This window comes from Eimeria maxima, genomic scaffold (genome assembly GCF_000499605.1).
Source record: "Eimeria maxima Weybridge genomic scaffold, Emw_scaff498, whole genome shotgun sequence".
In the NCBI taxonomy this organism is placed as follows: domain Eukaryota; phylum Apicomplexa; class Conoidasida; order Eucoccidiorida; family Eimeriidae; genus Eimeria; species Eimeria maxima.
In genome coordinates, this window is record NW_013563875.1 from 8,436 (window position 1) to 23,435 (window position 15,000).

The 15,000-nt window shown below is 48.9% G+C and overlaps 4 protein-coding genes across 4 annotated transcripts in view; 2 read left to right on the top strand and 2 right to left on the bottom strand.

Moving 5' to 3' along the window:
• EMWEY_00035480 (hypothetical protein, conserved) overlaps positions 1–1,640 on the bottom strand; it is a gene marked incomplete at both ends in the record, with an annotated part of 3,096 nt that extends 1,456 nt beyond the window's left edge. The window contains 6 exons of the mRNA XM_013478558.1: positions 1–89; positions 325–416; positions 564–586; positions 795–1,152; positions 1,376–1,448; positions 1,606–1,640. The exon at positions 1–89 is cut by the window's left edge and continues 5 nt beyond it. Coding sequence (XP_013334012.1) covers positions 1–89; positions 325–416; positions 564–586; positions 795–1,152; positions 1,376–1,448; positions 1,606–1,640 — 670 coding nt within the window. The remainder of the gene's footprint in view (positions 90–324; positions 417–563; positions 587–794; positions 1,153–1,375; positions 1,449–1,605) is intronic.
• A 642-nt stretch (positions 1,641–2,282) lies between these two features.
• EMWEY_00035490 (ubiquitin family domain-containing protein, putative) lies at positions 2,283–5,756 on the top strand (the record flags this gene model as incomplete). The annotated part of the gene is made up of 8 exons (XM_013478559.1): positions 2,283–2,744; positions 2,910–2,955; positions 3,282–3,475; positions 3,665–3,889; positions 4,049–4,478; positions 4,686–5,074; positions 5,279–5,376; positions 5,543–5,756. 8 exons carry the CDS (start codon positions 2,283–2,285, stop codon positions 5,754–5,756), a joined length of 2,058 nt encoding a protein of 685 aa, XP_013334013.1.
• Positions 5,757–6,218: 462 nt separating this feature from the next.
• EMWEY_00035500 (hypothetical protein, conserved) lies at positions 6,219–7,328 on the bottom strand (the record flags this gene model as incomplete). Its single annotated transcript, XM_013478560.1, has 5 exons — positions 6,219–6,263; positions 6,487–6,550; positions 6,715–6,779; positions 6,899–6,946; positions 7,164–7,328. 5 exons carry the CDS (start codon positions 7,326–7,328, stop codon positions 6,219–6,221), a joined length of 387 nt encoding a protein of 128 aa, XP_013334014.1.
• Positions 7,329–8,412: 1,084 nt separating this feature from the next.
• On the top strand, positions 8,413–14,474 carry EMWEY_00035510 (adaptin N terminal region domain-containing protein, putative; the record flags this gene model as incomplete). The annotated part of the gene is made up of 15 exons (XM_013478561.1): positions 8,413–8,490; positions 8,614–8,685; positions 8,923–9,046; positions 9,261–9,334; positions 9,570–9,702; positions 10,145–10,181; positions 10,330–10,580; positions 11,104–11,405; positions 11,628–11,725; positions 12,195–12,261; positions 12,394–12,561; positions 12,683–12,824; positions 12,944–13,614; positions 14,132–14,277; positions 14,435–14,474. The coding sequence occupies 15 exons, from the start codon at positions 8,413–8,415 to the stop codon at positions 14,472–14,474; spliced, it is 2,403 nt and encodes an 800-aa protein (XP_013334015.1).
• Between the last annotated feature and the right edge of the window lie 526 nt (positions 14,475–15,000).

Sequence of the window (15,000 nt, forward strand, 5' to 3'; positions counted from 1 at the left end):
CAATGGCTAAGAAATGCCCCGCAACTTCTTCAACTTCTGCTTCATCGTATGCCCCATTAACAGTTCGCATGTAGTGTGCGTACGCGAACCTGCGCCCAAACCCTAAACCCTAAACCCTAAACCCTAATTCCCAAACCCTAAACCCTAAACCCTAAACCCCAATTCCCAAACCCTAAACCCTAAACCCTGATCTGTCACACCACCTCTGCAGTACGACTGGGAAGGATAAACCCTGTGAGTAACCGTTTAAATCTGCCGAGGGAGCTGCCGATTTAGGGTTTAGGGTTTATGAATTAGGGTTTAGGGTTTAGGGTTTATACGTACAACATTTGCATAACCGTCATCGCCAGCCGCGGGTCTGGGCGAGTTGGTCGGCAGCAAATATGTTGAGGGGAATCTATAGTAGGTAGCTCGACCTGCAGCCAAACCCTAAACCCTAAACCCTAAACCCTAAGCCCTAAACCCTAGGGATTCTTCACGTGAGTTGTAAGGTCCTAGAAGGAGTTCCTCAAGGGTTTAGGGTTTATGTTCCTCTTTTGTGCAGAATGATGTGTCTCCCCCACCCCGAACCCTTGTTGCTCAAACCCTAAACCCTAAACCCTAAACCCTAAACCCTAAACCCTAAACCCTTGAGCTTACGGATAGCCACCAGGGTTTCCAGGGTTTCATATATTGAGCTAAAACCCCTCTTTTTACAGCAGAGAAGAAAGCAGCAGATTCTTCTCTTGTTAGGTGCTGCAGGTCTAGGGTTCCTGCTGCTGCTAGCTGCTGCAGCTGCTGCAGTCTTTCTTTACCTATTTGCTGCTGCTGCTGCTGTGCTGATGTATCATCTTCATCCTCCTCATCACTAGATCCAAACCCTAAACCCTCATAAGCTTCCTTATGTTGCTCATTATTAGGGTTTTGCTGCTGCTGCTGCTGCTGCTGCTGCTGCTGCTCATCCTCATCGTCATCCTCCTCCTCCTCTTCCTCCTCTTCCTCTTCCTCCTCTTCCTCTTCCTCCTGCTGCTGCTGCTGCTCCTGCTGCTGCCTATAGAAGCGAGTTAGCTTCTTGGTAAAGTCCCGCTGCTCATGCAGCGTAGGGTTTGCTGCTGCTGCTGCAGCAGCAAACCCTTCTTCATGGAAGGCAGATACGCATGCAGAGTTGTGTTGCTGCAGGTATACACACACAGCAAACCCTAAACCCTAAACCCTAGGAGATGGTGGATATAAGAAGAGGTTGCTCGATAGAGAGGGGGGGTTTATAGCAGTCCATCTAAACCCTAGGGTTTAATTACTGAAAAAGGAACAGGTTCTAAATAAGGGTTTAGGGTTTAGGGGTTAATATTACAATTAGGGTTTAGGGTTTAGGGTTTAGGGTTTAGAGATAAAATACCTTGTAGCAGGTAAGCGAGCAGTAAAGAAGTTTGCACTTCGGGCAAACATATTTGTGCTGCTCCTCCTTGCACCTGAAGCCACAAACCCTAAACCCTAAACCCTAAACCCTAAACCCTAAACCCTAAACCCTAATTCGTGCACATTCAGATCCACAGGTTCCAAGGAACGCTAATGAAACTAAACCCAGTTATAGTCTAGGGTTTAGGGTTTAGGGTTTACTGGACTTACACTTGACAGACCCTCAGATCTGATGTGAGGGCCATCCTGATGTCAAGAAGAACCCTAAACCCTAAACCTAGGGTTTAGAGTTTAGGGTTTAGGGTTTAGGGTTTGAGCCCGTATTTGCGGTATGGCGGAGGCCGAGCCGAAGGTTAAGTGTTATGAGGGTTTAGGGTTTGGGGTTTTTATAACCCCTGTTTCCGTAAAGATGAGAATCAGAAAGGGAGGTTTGAAGCCAAGCTTCAAACCCTAAACCCTAAACCCTAAACCCTAGCCATGGAGCCGTATCGGCCTGAGTCTTCCGCCGAGCGCTGCCCACGGGAAAAATTAGGGTTTAGGGTTTAGGGTTTGGGGTTTAGGGTTTAGCAAGTGGTATTTCGCATGAGTAAATAGGAAAAGAAGAATCAGAAGCAAAGATTTCCTACTAATCTCTAAACCCTAAACCCTAAACCCTAATCACTGTACAGCAGTCGAGCGCATGCAGTTGCCCGGGCAGGGCTGGGCGGAATTAGGGTTTAGGGTTTAGGGTTTAGGATATAGGGTTAGCAGTGTTTCTTTTATGATTTTTTAACTAAATAAGTTTCTTTGTGACGGAAACTTTCGCACTTTGTGCGAGACATCCCTCCCGTGCCAACCCATTAAACCCTAAACCCTAAACCCTAAACCCTAAACCCTAAACCCTAAAGATGTCGGAGTTGCTCGAATTAAATTTTCGCACAATAGACGGAAGGAATTTTTCTTTACATCTACCTGAGGACTTGGAGGTGTCTGCATTGTTAGAGTTGGTTGCTGAGTCACTGCAGCAGCAGGCTCCTGCTGCTGATGCTGCTGCTGCTCCTGCTGCTGCTGCTCCTGCTGCTGCAGATGCTGCACCTCCCCCTGCAGCAGCAGCAGCAGCAACAACAACAAACCTAAGACTCATATTCAGAGGACAGGCGCTGCAGCCGCAGCAGCAGCTGCAGCACTACCGCATTCGTTCAGGACAGACTATTCATGTAGTGCAGCGGCCTGCTGCTCCACAGCAGCAGGAGCAGCAGCAGTCGCAGCAGCAGCAGCAGACGCAGCAGCAGCAAGATGAACAAAGACAATGGACACAATTCCCCCTTCATGGAGGAGCCTTCGTAGTCGCCCCAGGAAACTTTGGCTCTGTGAGGGTTTAGGGTTTAGGGTTTAGGGTTTGGAGTTGTTAGGGTTTAAGTAATGGTAGTAGTTTGTTCGTGTTTCTTGCAGTAGTTGCATGTAAGCATTTGTCCTGTGCGTCCCAACCTCTAGGGTTTAGGGTTTAGGGTTTAGGGTTTAGGGTTTGTGTGCAGGAAGGAGCAGATACGCAAAATGCCTTACCTCAAGATCTTGTTGGGGGTTTCCAGAGAATAGTAAACACTGCTCTCTCCTCTATGCAGGAAGCTGCTGCTGCAGCGCAGCGGCGCATGCAGCAGCGGCAGCAGCGGCAGCAGGAGCAGCAGCAGCTTAGGCAGCAGCAGGAGCAGCAGACCATTCCTGCATCCAATGCGGTCCGACCAGCTCAGCCTGTACAAACAGAAGGCACGTCTAGGGTTTAGGGTTTAGGGTTTAGGGTTCAGGGTTTACGTGCTAGTGTTTAGGGTTTCGGGTTTATGCCCTAGGGTTCCTGCTTGGATTTAACTTCTAGGGTTTAGGGTTTAGGGTTTAGGGTTTATGTGCTGCAGCAAATACAGATCCTAACCTTGTAGCAGCACTTACTGCTGCTGGCGAGTCGCTTCTTGCTGCTGCTGCTGCTCTTAATGAACGCGGTGGCCCTGCAGCAGCAGCAGCAGCAACAGCAGCAACAGCAGCAGCAGCAGCAGGAACAACAGCAACAGCAGACTCGCTTCCATGGCAATCATTGGACAGGCTGCAGGAGGTTAGCAAACCCTAAACCCTAATAAACCCTACTAAGGCGCTAAACCCTAATAAACCCCAATAAACCCTAAACCCTAGAAAACCGTAGTGGTCTTACTTTACTCTTTCTCTCGGTGGCAAACGTGGGTAGTCTTGATCCTATTTAGGGTTTAGGGTTTAGGGTTTAGGGTTTAGGGTTTGCGTGCTTCAGGCTCTGGCGGAGGAGACAGGCTGGGTTCCTCAGCAGCGCAATGAAGTAGCATCACCAGCAGCAGCAGCAACTGGTGCTGCTGGTGCTGCTGGTGCTGCTGCTGCTGCACCACAGGAGCAGCAGCAGCAGCAGCTGCTGACGTTCTTATCCGAGTTTTCTGCTGCAGCAAATGTGCTGCTGGCTTTGCTGCAGCAGACACAAAGATGGCAAGCAGGAGCCAGCGTGGTAAACCCTAAACCCTAAACCCTAAACCCTAATTCCTAGGCCGTGAATTGTGTGGTGTTTTGTTGCCTCTGCGGATATCTTCTTTTGCTGTTCCTCCCTGCTCCCTATATACGGAGAACTAGGGTTTAGGGTTTAGGGTTTAGGGTTTGGTGTGTACAGATTACAACTGGAGCCCTAGGACGCACCGCTGCTGCAGCAGGTTGGCTTGCTGCAGCAGCAGCAGGCCTATCCAGGCATCTTGCCATGCTGCCGCAGCAAACCCAGCAGCAGCAGCAGCAGCAACAGCAGCAACAACAACAACTGCAGCAGCAGCAGCAGCCCGATCAGCAAGCCGCTCAACAGCAGCAGGCGCCCCAGGAGGAGCAGCAGCAGCAGCAAACACCGGCTTTGCGACGCGACCACCAGCAGCAGCAGGAGGAGGATCGATCCAGCAGCAGCAGCAGCAGCAGCAGCACCGGAGAGTCTCGTGCTTACAAGCGGCGGCAGACAAATGAGAGTGCAGCAGAAGCAGCAGCAGCAGCAGCAGCAGAATCTGACTCCTCAATGCAGCAGCAGCAGCAGCAACGGTTGTCTGAGGATCAGTATGAAGGTTAGGCAAATACCTCCTTGCCTGCTAATTAGGGGTTTAGGGTTTAGGGTTTACACCTTTTTAGGGTTTGAGGGTTTAGGGTTTATACCTTTTTAGGGTTTGAGGGTTTAGGGTTTACACCTTTTTAGGGTTTGAGGGTTTAGGGTTTACGCCTTTTTAGGGTTTGAGGGTTTAGGGTTTTGTCTCCTAGGGTTTATTTGCCCTCAGATTGCAAGGAGACAGGAAGCGTAGAGGGAGACGAGGAGCCACAAGAAATGCAGCAGGAACAGCAGCAGCAGCAGCAGAGACAGCAGCAGCAACAACAACAACAGAGGCAGCAGCAGCTCCAGCAGCAGCAGCAGCAGCAGCAGCAGCTCCAGCAGCAGCGGCAGCAGCAAGCGCAGCAGCAGCGGCCAAATCCTCAGGCTGGTCTTGCAAATATGATGCAGAGTATCCTTGCTGCTGCTGCTGCACCTCAGCAGCAATCGCAGCAGTCGCAGCAGCAGCAGCAGCAGCAGCAACAACAGCAGGATGCAGAGGCACTGGCGGAGCTGCCTAAGGAAGCGCAGCAACTATTCACCTATTGGACACAAGACCTCAGGGAATTCTCAAGAAATGTAAACCCTAAACCCTAAACCCTAGCTAAACCCTAAACCCTAGTTACCAGCACTGAAGAGGTTTATGGCAGACCCTAAACCCTAGCCATCGTAAACACTAAACCCTTGAAAGTTTCTCGTTGTTTCTCTAGAGGGTGGATAGGGTTTAGGGTTTAGGAGATTTTTAGGGTTTAGGGTTTAGGGTTTAGGGTTTGGGGTTTGCAGATTCTATCTATATCAAGAAGAAGGCCATTTAGCTGCGCATACACCGGGCAAACCCTCGGACATAATACAGAGGCAGCAAGAGCTTCTTTCTCCCTTAGGTAAACCCTAAACCCTAACTAAACCCTAACTAAACCCTAACTAAACCCTAACTAAACCCTAAACCCTAGCCAGTGCTTTATGAGGAGACACTAAGGACTATCGGTGTAATGCTCAACTCTGCTGCTGCTGCTGCTGCTGCTGCTGCTGTTGCTGCTGCTGCTGCAGATGGCATGCTGCTCTTAACAGCGTAGGTGCAACAGATGAGCAGCGCCCTGCTCCTCCTGAATTAGAGGAGGAATATTTGCTGCTGCTGCTGCGTGATGCAGCAGCAGCAGCAGCAGCAAACCCTGATTTCCATGAGCAGCAGGAAAGATATCCTTTCCTTGCTGCTGCTGTGAGGTGTCTAGGCAGCTCTGCTACTTCCTCTCAACGATCTTAACTAATACACTATTTGCTGCTGCAGCACTGCTGCTGCTGCTGCTGCTGCAGTCCGCAGACTGCAGCAGCAGCAACTTTCTCTCTGGCCTTTTGCTATGTGCTTGGCCTGAACCTAAACCCTAATTGTTATTTATGCTGCCTCTGCTGCTGCTGCTGCTGCTGCTGCTGCTACTTCTGCTGCTGCTGCTGACTTTTGCTGCTGTAGTGTTTAGGGTTTAGACCCTCACGTAAACCCTAGATGACAATACACCTTAAGCATTGAAGGAAAAAGCGGTTTAGGGTTTAGGGTTTAGGGTTTAGGGTTTACAAGTTGTTGGGCTATTGACGTTTCGACATAAGCCCAACAACATGCAGCACCTGCTGCTGCTGCTGCTGCTGCAGCGGCTGCTGCAGCTGCTGCTGCAGCAGCAGCAGAAGAATAAAGAGAGGGAAAAAGGCAAACAAACAAAAGAAGAAAATTTAATTAGCTAGAAGTAATAAACTTCGTGTGCAGCAGAGGATCCGTTATCTGCAAACACCACAAACCCTAAACCCTAAACCCTAAACCCTCAAGGTGAGGTGGCTTTACAGCCTTATAGTAGGCTATTTAGGGTTTGCTAAGCAGCAGGAGAGGGACACAAACCCTAAACCCTAATTCAAACGATAAACAACGTGGGATTAAGATACATACAAACATTATGACTCTACTAGGGTTTAGGGTTTAGGGTTTAGGGTTTAGGGTTTGTACTTACATCTGCTATCTTAAGAGTTATCCAAATGCCCAAAACCATCACAAAGACCAACGTGATGCTCACCCTGCACAAACCCTAAACCCTAAACCCTAAACCCTATACACCCAAACCCTAGCAAACCCTAAACCCTAAACTAAGGAAGCGGCAGCATTTTAAGGGTTTTGAGCTACTATTACAAAGTGCTAGGCTTTCTAGGGTTTAGGGTTTAGGGTTTAGGGTTTGACTTACCAGATAACAATAAACCCTTTCTGTGCCTTGTCCTGATCGTCAATGTTGACTCCCGCTTGTAGGCGCTGCAAGCAAACCCTAAACCCTAAACACTAAACCCTAAACCCTAGCGACAGTACACTGATATACTAACGCTGACCTAGGGTTTAGGGTACGGGTTTAGGGTTTGGGGTTTAGGGTTTACTCGGGGAGGCGCTCCTGATGCTTCGAGTTGTGGTAGACCTCGAAGACCCTGATGACAACAAACCCTAAACCCTAAACCCTAAACCCTTAAAATCGTAGCAACCCGCACAACACGGCCTGCTGCTGCTGCCGTCAAAAAATAAGGGTTTAGGGTTTAGAGCAGTTCCATTGCTGCAGCCCGCTAGGAAGATAGAAAACAGGGTCTAGGGTTTAGGGTTTAGGGTTCGGGAATTAGGGTTTAGGGTTTCAGGGTCCCTTTATCGCACCTCTGCATTCGCCCCGATGATAAGTCCTGTGCTGCTGCTGCTGCTGCTGCTGCTGAATATGCTGCTAACGCTGCTGCTGTAGCTGTTGCTGTTGTTGCTGCTGCTTCCAAGCGCCAGCAGCAGCAGCAGCAAAAACAACGGCGTGAGCCGTTGTAATGATTGCATTGTTTTAGCTGTTTTATTTAGTACTAGCAGCAGCAACAGCAGCAGCAGCAACAGCAGCAGCAACGGTGAGCTGCTCAGACGAACCTGCAGCAGCAGCAGCGGCTGCTGGTGTTTCTTCTTCTGTGGTGTATAGACTCTGTATAGCAGCAAATAAACATTATTTAAAACTACAATAGGAAGTTTTTGCTGCTGCTGCTGCTTTATTTGCTGCTGCTGCTGCTCCTGCTGCAGCCCCTGCAACGACCAGGCCGCTGTTGTTACTGCTGCTGCTGCTGCTGCATGCATGCAAGACCCAAGTCCCGAGCAGCAAATGCAGCAACACAGCAGCAGCAACAGCTACAGCAGAAGTCATATATACACAAAGAGGTAGCAGCAGCTGCAGCAACAGTAGCAACACATATATTGCTGCTGCAGCGAATGCAGTGGCAGCAGCAGCAGCAACCGATGCCACGGCAGACAGCAGCAGCAGCAGCAGCAGCAGCAACTGCAGCAACAGCAGCAGCAAATGCGGTGTTGCTCCTTTAATATGCATTGTAGGGTTTGGATAACTTTATGTCTAAGTTGAGGAAGACAGAAACCCTAAACCCTAAACCCTAATATCTCAATCTTACACCGGTGTCGGCGGCGCTAGGGTTTGCTTCCTAAACCCTAAACCCTAAACCCTACACCATTGTCTAGCTGCTGTATTCTAACACTCATAACAACATCCGCAGAAGCAGCAGCAACAGCAGCGGCAGCGCCAGCAGCAGCGCCAGCAGCAGTGCCTGCTTCAGTGGCCGTAGCGCTGGCAGCAGCAACTGCAGCAGCTGCAGCTGCAGCAGCAGTAGCAGCAGCAACAGCAGCAGCAGCAGCAGATACTTTCTAAGCCACGGCGGCAACTTCGACAGGTTGAGCAGCAGCAGCAGCAACAGCAACAACGGCAGCATCAACAGCAGCAGCGGGAGCTGCTGCTGCTGCTGCTGCTGCTAGCATCTGGGAAGGAGCAACAGCAACAGCGTCAAGGCAAACCCTAGGGTTTAGGGTTTATCATCAGACCCTATTCTATACCCAAACCTTAAACCCTAAACCCTAAACCCTAGCGAAAATGAACAGCGCAGGCCCCCACGTTAGTAGGGAGTTCTTCGACCTCATCAAGTTCATTGGAGAGGCGAGATCCAAGCAGGTAGGGTTTAGGGTTTAGGGTTTAGGGTTTGTACTCGTCATTGAAGGTTTCTATGGACTACTCGACATACCGAAAAAAAAGGGTTTAGGGTTTAGGGTTTAGGGTTTAGGGTTTGGTGTGCAGGAGGAGGATAGAATTATATCAAATGAAATTGTTGTCTTAAAACAACGAATGAATCAACCGCGGGTCTCCACAGTATGTTCCTTAAACCCTAAACCCTAAACCCTAGTCTAGACCCTAAACCCTAGTGTAAACCCTAAACCCTAAAAGGTGTGTTTTTTCGTGCATATTCAGCATATTAGAGTTTTTTCTTCCCTGTAAGACTGAACAGTAGAGACTTTACTACATTAGGGTTTGTGTTTTTTTTAAGGGTTTAGGGTTTAGGGTTTAGGGTTTAGGGTTTAGGGTTTAGGGTTTAGGGTTTGTATGCAGAGAAAGATGCAAGAATTAGTTATACGTAGTATATATATTGAACTTCTTGGTCATAGTGCATCTTTTGCACATATTCATGCTGTTAATCTTGCTAATCAGACCCCAGCTAAGGCTAAATGGATAGGTAAACCCTAAACCCTAAACCCTAAACCCTAAACCCTAAACACTAAACAGTAGGCTAGATTGTAGATACCGTGTCTCGTGCGCAGGAAGCAGCAGCAGCAGCAACAACAACAACAACAGCAACAGCAGCAGCAACAGTGCTTATGGGAGGAATCTGCTTAGGGATTGTAGGGTTTAGGGTTTAGGGTTTAGGGTTTAGGGTTTGTGTTGTACAGGATACTTAGCCTGCAATTTATTTTTACATAAAGACCACGAGTTAATGCTTCTTCTTGTCAATACTATTCAAAAGGTAATAATCCTCTAAACCCTAAACCCTAAACCGTAAACCCTTACGAGCAGTCGAGGGTTTAGGGTTTTTGAGGGTTTGCACCTTGAAGGGTTTAGGGTTTCCCCCCTTCAGTATGTGTTTAGTGTTTAGGGTTTATTATTTCCCCTTACATATGCATATGATATTTCAACATTTCCCATTTTAGGGTTTAGGGTTTAGGGTTTAGGGTTTAGGGTTTAGGGTTTGTTGTGTATAGGATTTACGTTCTCCGAACGTATTATACGTGCATGCAGCCCTACAATGTGTATGCCGTTTATTAACAATAGAGATGCTGCCTGGTGTAGCAGCAGCAGCAGCAGATCTGCTGCAGCATCCAGCAGCAGCAATACGTAAGCATGCAGTAATGGTGTTGCATAGGGTAATGATGCTGCAGCCCCCTCCTCCATCCCTCTCCCTCAGCAGCAGCAGCAGCAGCAGGAGCAGCAGGAGCAGCACACGTCCACAGCAGCAGCAGCAGCAGCAGCAGCAGCAGGAGGAGGAGGAGGAAGGAGATAATTATATTATTCCTGATTTATTAGGAAAAATAAGGAGAGCTGTATGCGACGTAGACCCTAGCGTCATGGGTGTATCCTTATATTTATTATATTTATTATCTTTTATACATAAAAAAAAATGTCTCCTTTTTGTCTCCTCTCTTGTATCTATACAAAAACAAATACTAGATAGAAAATTACCTAAAGATTATGAATATCATCGTGTACCTGCACCTTGGATACAGGTAAATATCATTAGGGTTTAGGGTTTAGGGTTTAGGGTTTAGGGTTTTTTAAGGATTTACTATAGATTTTAAGGGTTTTAAGGGTTTAGGGTTTAGATAGTTGTAAGGGTTTAGACTTTATTGTTTTGAGGGTTTAGGGTTTTCAAGAATGTTTCCCGTTTGATGGATGAGGGTTTATTAAAATTAGGGTTTAGGGTTTAGGGTTTAGGGTTTAGGGTTTAGGGTTTAGGGTTAGTAGATATGAAAATGTGTGTATTTGTAAACTGCAGATGAATATATTATCTGTATTATCTACATTAGCAGCAGGAGATAAAGAAGTATCTAATGAGGTGTATCTAGTGTTTGAGGAAACCCTACGTCGTGCAGACTGCAGCGCGAATGTAGGGTTTGCATTAGTGTTTTCGGGTGTATGCGCAGCAGCAAATATATACCCTAATGAGCGTTTATTAGCAGCAGCAGCAGCAGCAACATCTAAATTTTTATTATGTAGTAATAATAATCTACGTTATATAGGTGTATCTTGTCTTGCTGCATTAACTAGGGTTTCTGCTGCTGCTGCTGCTGCTGCTGCTCACCAGTTAGCTGTTATTGATTGTCTTAATGATGCTGACGATACACTCAAGTACAAAACCCTAATCCTTCTTGCTGCATTAACAAACCCTAATAATTGTCCATTTGTTGTACATAATCTTCTTAATCATCTACGTGCACATCCAGACCCTCATCTACGTGCACAACTTGTATTAACTATTGCTACTCTAGCTGAAAGGTAAACCCTAAACCCTAAACCCTAAACCCTAAACCCTAAAAATCCTAAATTCTTCTTTTTTTTTTAATTTGGCGTTAATAGGATATACATTATTAACAGGGAATAATCTATAAATAATAAACACTAATTTTTACCCTCCTAGTAAACCCTAATTATAAACCCTAATTATAAACCCTTTTTCTTTCCTATGCAGGTTTTCCCCAAACCCTCGGTGGTTTGTTAACTCTGTTCTCTCCTTGTTAGAGGTAGGGGGAGTTGGTGCTTCCTTAGGGGCCCCTGGATTAACTGCTGCATTAGCAGCAAATAACAGCAGCAGCAGCAGCAGCAGCAGCAGCATGGGCAGCAACATCAGCAGCAGCGGCAGTGGCAGCAGCAGCATCAGCAGCACAGCAGCAGCAGCAAGAGCAGCACAATCACTTATGCAGCTTGTTGTTGAGGGAAGCGATGGATCACCAGAAGAAGATCGAGGGTTTAGGGTTTACACAGTTAATGCATTAGTGCTGCTGCTGCAGCAAAAGAAACTCCTACCCGATATCCTTATACAGGTGCGCCACCAACAAACCCTAGGGTTTAGGGTTTAGGGTTTACACTCGAGGAGTTCGCCACGCTGGTCGTCTAGTGGAGGAGGGTTACAGTTTAGGGTTTAGGGTTTGAGGATTACGGTGTAGGGTTTACAGATGGGTTGCGTAGATGGGGGAAAGAAAAACGGGAGGTTCTCCGATCTAGGGTTTAGGGTTTAGGGTTTAGGGTTTAGGGTTTGTGTTTAGGTGGCTAGCTGGGTATTAGGGGAGTATGGCTCCTTATGTACTGTGCCTGGCTATTCACATCGTGAGGTATTGGCTCTGTTAAGGGAGGCATGGAACAGGTAAACCCTAAACCCTAAACCCTAAACCCTAATAGGTGTTTATAGGGTCCTGCAGAAACGACAGAAGGAGAGGGGGTCTAAACCCTAAACCCTAAACCCTTGTGTTGCATGCAGGAGCAAAAACACAACCACCCGCTGTTGGGTTGTTTGGGCACTAGTAAAGTTGTCAGCTGTAACTGCAGCAGCAGCAGCAGCAGTAGGAGCAGCAGCAGGTCCTGCTGCAGTAGATGGTCTCGTGCTGCAGCTGCTGCAGCAGCAGCAGAGACACCTAGGGTCTACAGAGATACAAGAAAGATGTTTTAGGGGCGCGCTGCTGCTGCAGTTGCTGCCGCCGAAGCTCTTAGGGTAAACCCTAAACCCTCAGCAGCAAACACTAAACCCTTTCTGCTCATAAAACCTCCCAGTCTAGCCAAATGTCCAAGGTCTAGGGTTTAGGGTTTAGGGTTTAGGGTTTAGGGTTTGCTTTCAGGGAGGTCTTCCCCTTCGATGCAGCGAACGAAGATATCTCCGATGATGCGCTGCTCAACTTAGGCGGGGTTAGCTGCTGCTGTTGCTACTGCTGCTGCTGCTGCTGCTGCTGTTGATCCTGCTGCTGCTGCTTATGTGGTGATATGCATGCGTTCCCCACCGTTTGTACCTCTCTGCTGCTGCTGCTGTTGCTGCTGCAGGCCTATGCACGTGCAGCCGTTGCAGCAGGAGCACCTGCATATGTCCCGCGTAGAGAGCGGGAAGCCGCAGCAGCAGCAGCTGCAGCTGCTGCTGCTGCTGCTGCTGCTGTTACTTCGCCAGACGGATCTGTGGAGGCAGCAGCAGACGTCTCGCAGCAGCACCCATCAGTGCGTCTTCCTAGGGTTTAGGGTTTAGGGTTTAGGGTTTGGGTTGATGGTTGTGAGACAGGCCTTGACACTGTCGTTGGCCTCTAGGGTTTAGGGTTTAGGGTTTAGGGTTTGTGCGCAGAACCCCGTTGGTGCATTGAACTTTACTCCCTACGCACCCCCTACACCGCCTCACCAGCAGCAGCAGCAGCACCATCAGCAGCAGCAGCAGCAGCAAACGGCAGGAGATATGACTACCTCCAGCACGGGCCTCAAAGTGTTTGGTGAGGGTTTAGGGTTTAGGGTTTGGTGCATCCTTAGAAAACACTTCGCAGTTTGTTGCTTTAGAGGTCAGGGCTGCGAGTTTAGGGTTTAGGGTTTAGGGTTTAGGGTTTGTGTGCAGGGCCTCGTCGTTGGGGTCCATCGGGCTTTATGGGGTCAACAAATGGAGCGGAGGCTGCTGCTGCTGCTGCACCTGCTGGCAGCAGCAGCAGCAGCTGGCAGCCGCATGCAGCAATTGATGCTGTGTCTGCAATTAATCTGCCGGCGCAGCCAAAGTACAGCCACCATCAGCAGCAGCAGCAGCAGCAGCAGCAGCAGCAGCGCGAGCTAACAGAGAGGGAGCGAATGGCTGCTGCTCTCTTTGGTGGTCTTGGTGGAGACCCAGCAGCAGCAACACCAGCAACTGCAACTGCAGCAGCAACAGCAGCAGCAGCAGCAGCACCAGCTTTTCCTGCTGGTATAACGACAGTCAGCAACGCCACCACTCCCCGAGCAGCAGTAGCACTTCCTGGGTCAGCAGCAGCAGCAGCAGCAGCAGCAGCTGCTGCTGCTGCTGCTGCTGCTGTGCCTGCTTCCTCAGTAACGCACACGTCTACACCTGCTGTAGACTTGTTAGACCTTGATAACAGCAGCAGCAGCAACAGCAGCAGCAGCAACAACGTCAGCAGCAGCAGCAGCAGCAGCGGGGTTGATGACCTCGTCATGGATGTTCTCTCGCTAAGTCTGCAGCAGCAGCAGCAGCAGCAACAGCAGCAACAGCTGCTGGAGCCACTCCCACTGACTACAGACCAGGTAACTTAGTCATGTTGCTGCTGCTGCTGCTGCTGCTCTGCTGCTGCCGCTCCTACTGTTGCTGCTGCTGCTGCTGTTCTGCTGCTGCTGCTCCTACTGTTGTTGCTGCTGCTTCTTTTTCTTTTGCTGTTGTTTTTGTTCCTCCTGTTTGCTTTTAATACAACTACTGCTGTTGATGGTGCTGCTGCTGCTGCTGCTGCTGCTGTTGCTGCTGCTGCTGCAGCTTGGGAGTGGATGGGCCTCCTTACCTGGGGAAGCAGAAGCAACTTCTTCCCTGCAGCGGCCAATGTTATGTGCAGACTTTGCTAAAGAAATTGTTGCTGTAAACCCTAAACCCTAAACCCTAAACCCTAGTAAACCCTAATCGTGTCATAGTCTGTAGCCTAAACCCTAAATACATATATAAAAAGCCTACCGTAAACCCTAAACCCTCAACTCCCCCTCTGCATCACCACCTCTCCTCCTGAAGGGTGTAGGGTTTAGGAATTAGGGTTTAGGGTTTAGGGTTTGTGTGCAGAAAACCCTTGGGGTTTGTATAGTTGAGGTTATAGGGGAGGAAGCAATAGCAGCAGGAAGAGCAGCAGAAGGTGCAGTGTATATACACCTAAGGATGGATGCTCCTGTTGCTGCAGTACAATACAGAATTAAGGCAGCAACTCAGAGGTATTTCTTCCTCCTGCTGCTGTTGCTGTTGCTGCTGTTGTTGCTGCTGTTGTTGCTGCTGTTGTTTTGGCTCTCGCGGGTCTCCTAGGGGCTCCAGGGTTTAGGAATTAGGGTTTAGGGTTTAGGGTTTAGGGTTTACGTGTGTGTTGTTGTACAGTCTAGCTGATCGGATCGCAGCAGCATGCAACGCTCTTTGAGAATGCAGCTGCTGCTAGCTGCAGCAGCAGCAGCAGCAGCAGCAGCAAGTGCTGCAGCAGCAGCGGCAACTTCTGCAGCACCAGTGTTGAGCTCAAGTGCTGCAGCAGCAGCATTTGCAGCAAGAGCTGCTGCAGCAAGAGCTGCTGCAGCAAGAGTTGCAGCAGCAAGAGTTGCTGCAGAGAGAGTTGCTGCAGCAAGAGTTGCTGCAGGAAAAGTTACTGCAGCATGAGTTGCAGCAGCAAGAGCTGCTGCAGCAATTGTTACTGCAGCAAGCGCTGCTGCAGCAACAGCAGCTGCTGCAGCAAGAGCTGCTGCAGCAACGCCGAATACAGCAACAGGTTTTGGGGCAACAGCAGCACAGACTGCTGCTGCTGCTGCTGCTGCAGCAACCGCAGCAGCAGAAGCAGCAGCCCCCTCTTATTATAACCTCTTTTCTTGTTAGTTATTTGAAGTTTAGCTGCTGCTGCTGCTGCAGCAGTTGCTGCATTTGCTGCTTGCAATGTTGCTGCTGCTGCCGTTGTTGCT